The sequence below is a fragment of the Falco cherrug genome, chromosome 6 (assembly GCF_023634085.1).
Source record: "Falco cherrug isolate bFalChe1 chromosome 6, bFalChe1.pri, whole genome shotgun sequence".
Lineage (NCBI taxonomy): Eukaryota > Metazoa > Chordata > Aves > Falconiformes > Falconidae > Falco > Falco cherrug.
Window position 1 is genome coordinate 52,396,398 of NC_073702.1, and position 3,909 is coordinate 52,400,306.

At 60.8% G+C, this 3,909-nt stretch overlaps 1 protein-coding gene across 1 annotated transcript; it reads left to right on the forward strand.

Annotated features, from left to right (window-relative positions):
• Nucleotides 1-1,565: 1,565 nt before the first annotated feature.
• OLIG3 (oligodendrocyte transcription factor 3) lies at nucleotides 1,566-2,387 on the forward strand. Its single transcript, XM_027800488.2, has one exon. It carries the CDS (start codon nucleotides 1,566-1,568, stop codon nucleotides 2,385-2,387), a length of 822 nt encoding a protein of 273 aa, XP_027656289.2.
• Nucleotides 2,388-3,909: the final 1,522 nt, after the last annotated feature.

The window sequence follows — 3,909 nt, forward strand, 5'->3', positions numbered from 1 at the left end:
GGGCTGGGCAGATCCGGTGGGGGACCGCACTGCCTTCGCCGGGCACGCACACGGTTCGGGCAGGCTGCTTTCGACGCCGTCCCTGCGGGGGCATCCTCCCCCCGCGCCCGGCAGAGCCCCGCAGACGGCCACGCCGACTCAGCCCGACCCCGGGGCAGAGGCAGAGCCACCGCCCGGCGGGCGCTTGGCACGGCCGGAGGCTGGGTCCGTGACACCTGCCCCGGGTGCCCCGCCAGCCCTACGCGGGAGAGCCCCAACCTTCCCGGCCCCACGACCCCCCCCCTTCCCCGCCAGCGAAGGTCCCGCCCAGGCTGCGGCCGGTGCCCGGAGCCAGGTTACTTACTGGCGCGAACGCCTGGGGCTGTTTTGCAGCGCTGCCCCCCGGGGCCGGCTCCCCGCCTGCGGCCGGCCCGGCCCGCCTGGAACGCAGCCTCTCGGTCCCGCCGCCGGCTGCTCCGGCCGCCCCGCCGCGCCGCCCTCCCGCCGGAGCCCCGGGGGCTGCCGCCCGCCCCCGAGCCGGCCCTCCCGGCCGGCCGCCCCTCCCGCCGCCGAGCGCACCGGCTCGCCGCCGCACCCCGGCTTTCCCCGTTTATTTAAAGGGAGTCGCTGGCCCGGGGGGAGGCGGGTTTCCCAGCGCGCATCTTCCCGCGGAGGCTGCCCCCCGGCTGCCCGAGTAATCGGTCATTTTAACAAAGCGGCGACCCAGGTACGAGCCAATTGCGGCCAGCCCGGCCAGGCGAGGGCCAGCCGGTGCCACTCCACAAACCCCGGCCGGGGGGGACCGGGGGAGGGGGAGGGAAGGGCAAACAAAGCGGGGAGCCGCGCCGGAGCCGCGCACGCCGCAGGACGGGGGCGACCGACAGTCCCCCACCCCCCTCCCGCCGGAGCGGGGGGACTTCCCCGAGCGGCTCCTGCCCGCTACCGCCCGCGGCCGGGGTTTCCCCGCCGGCCCCGGGCAGGCGCGCAGCCCCCCGCAGCCCCTTGCCTCCCTACTGTGGACGGGATGCGGTTTTATATTGGAAATGAGGGGCAGGGGGAGGAGATGGCGTGCACACGGAGCGATGAGTGTGCGGTGTCAATCAGAGGGGTTTTGTGTCTCCTTGACTCCTGATGGTCCGTGGCTGAGGTGTCCCGGGTGGCACCACAATGAATATGAATAGGGGTCCTTGCTAAATGGGACAGTCAAAGCGCACCGCCCTGAATAATGGCACGTCATCCTAACTAGACCATTATACATAGGAAGGCTCCTTTTGTCTCTGCTCTCTGCTGCAGCTCTATAAAAGCCCCTCTTTTTCAGACTGAGGTTAGTCCAAGCATACACTAACTAGCCATCCTGTAAACAGGCTGAGTAACCGGGGGGAGACAGAGAGTGAAAGAGAGATTGGTGAGAGAGGGGGCTGAGGGGCTTTTTTTCCTCTTCCTCCAGCATTTCCAGCCCTTCGCTGGCAGACCCTGCCATCCGTTTATTTCTTTTTCGTTCCGTTTTCGTTGATTTTTGAAGGAGAGTTGTCTTGTTCGCCACCTCCAGAGCAGGGAAGAGTTTCTTGCTCAGAAGCCCGAATACAATGAATTCTGACTCCAGCTCTGTCTCCAGCAGAGCTTCCTCGCCAGACATGGATGAGATGTACCTGAGAGACCACCACCACCACCACCACCATCACCACCACCAAGACAGCCGTCTCAACTCCGTCTCCTCCACCCAGAACGACCTGGTGCAGAAGATGTCTGGGGAAGGCCTCTCCAGGAACGGCTCCAAGGCCGGAGGGGAAGGCAGCAAGTACAAAATCAAGAAGCAGCTCTCGGAGCAGGACCTGCAGCAGCTGCGGCTGAAGATCAACGGCCGGGAGCGTAAGAGGATGCACGACCTCAACCTCGCCATGGACGGGCTGCGGGAGGTGATGCCCTACGCCCACGGACCTTCTGTGAGAAAACTCTCCAAAATCGCCACCCTCCTGCTAGCCAGAAACTATATCCTGATGCTCACCAGCTCCCTGGAGGAGATGAAGAGGCTGGTGGGGGAAATCTACGGGGGGCACCACTCGGCCTTTCACTGCGGCACCGTGGGACACTCCGCGGGGCACCCGCCCCACGCCGCCGGCACCGTGCACCAGGTGCACCCCATCCTCGGCAGTGCCTTGTCCTCCGCCAACACCTCCTCCTCCCTCTCCGCCTCCCTGCCGGCCATCGGCACCATCCGGCCCCCCCACTCCCTGCTCAAGACCCCCTCGACCCCCCCTGCCCTGCAGCTCGGCAGCGGCTTCCAGCACTGGGCGGGCTTGCCGTGCCCCTGCACCATCTGCCAGATGCCCCCCCCGCCCCACCTCTCGGCCCTCACCGCCTCCAACATGGCCAGGATCTCGGGGGAGACCAAGGACCTCCTGAAGTGACTCGGCGGGGCCCCCCCGGCCCCCGGGCTGCGCCGGAGCCGGCGCTCCTACGGGCGGGGAGGGGGCTGCGGCCGGGCCCCCCCCGCGCCGCCGACGGACCTGCCCCCGCTGCCCCCCGCCCCGCCAACTCCCCCTATAACACGGGATTAGTGTAGTAAGGACCTTGCAAAGGTAATGTTTTAGCCGGTTCCTCGGGCGATGTTTTCTTATTATACTAAACCGGAAAAAAAGTCCCTGTTGTAAAAATAATAATAATGATAATAATAATAATAATAATAAATAATAATAATAATAATGCCGCTGATGGTGATCACATGTAAATACTTCCTTAAAATGGATGCAAAAGGGGGAAAAAAAAGACATGGTTGTCATTGTAGTGTTTGCAGCTACCAAGAGACTAAGTATCAGTTTGGGGCTTCTTCTTTTTGCCGGCTTTTCCTTCCTTTCCTTTCGCACGGCGACACCTCGGGCCCCCCCGGCTCCAAACCTGGCCGCTGCAGCGCAGCGGCGGCCCGAGGTAGCCCAGCGAGTGCATGCATGCTGCCCGCCTCTGATGCCACCCGTGGGCACCGGCCACGCGTGGCTTCCCTGGCAACAGGGACTTCGAGCGAAAAGTTTTGTGGGTGTGGGGTTTGGGTTTGAGTTTTGTGTTTATTTGTGGTTCGTTTCCCCCACCCCCCCCATCCCACCCCCCCACCCCCCCGATTTGGTTGCGATGAGGTTTTGTTTGAGGTTTTCTTTGAGGTTCTTTTTCTTCTTCCCTCTGTGTCCACTTAAAAAAAAAAAAAAAAAGGGAAAAATAACGGGGGGGGGGGGGGGGGGGGGGAGGACACGCCACGCCGCGATTAGTGCAAAACACAGCACAACCCTTCTGCGGGTCTGTTTTGCCAAATCTCCCCTCTCCTGCTCTCGGTGAAGTGTGCTAGTTCAGCTGGCTGGGGTACTCGTCACTTATTTCTCTTGTTGGCTTTGGGTTTGCTCTGGTTTGCTGCTTTTTTGGTTTGGTTTGGTTTTGGTTTGGTTTGGTTTTGCATGCGGGGTCAGTTCGTGCCAGATTAGTGACTTGTATAACTAAATGGAATCTTCGTTGCTGTTTATTTCCTTTTCGGTACGTTTTCCTGGACATTTGCTTGAAATACTGTTATTATTAATTTCGTTTGTTTGTTTGTTTGTTTTTGGTTAGGGCCTCAAAGACAAGACCGTGTCTTTATTTTTTATATATTCTTGATAACTATCGATATATTTATTATTGACCAGTGTTTCTGGATGAGATTTCCAAATAAAATAAAAAGTTAATTACAAGCTGCCTGCTTCGCCTTTGTCTGGGACTGGAAGCTGAGAAAAGGCGCCGTATTTGATCGCTTTGGGTTTTGCCACGACTTTTCTGACCCAGCCGGAGGAGGCTGGCAAATCTCCGTGTGTGGCTCTGGAGCTGGCCGGCCCCGGGAGCAGCAGCAAACCCGACAGCGGTCGCCCACACGTCCCCCGGTGTGTGCGGGCTGCCCCGTGTCACCCCGGGCTG

Coding starts and splice junctions, on each gene's coding strand:
- OLIG3 (XM_027800488.2), top strand. CDS start 1,566: ATGAATTCTGACTCCAGCTCTGTCTCCAGCAGAGCTTCCTCGCCAGAC.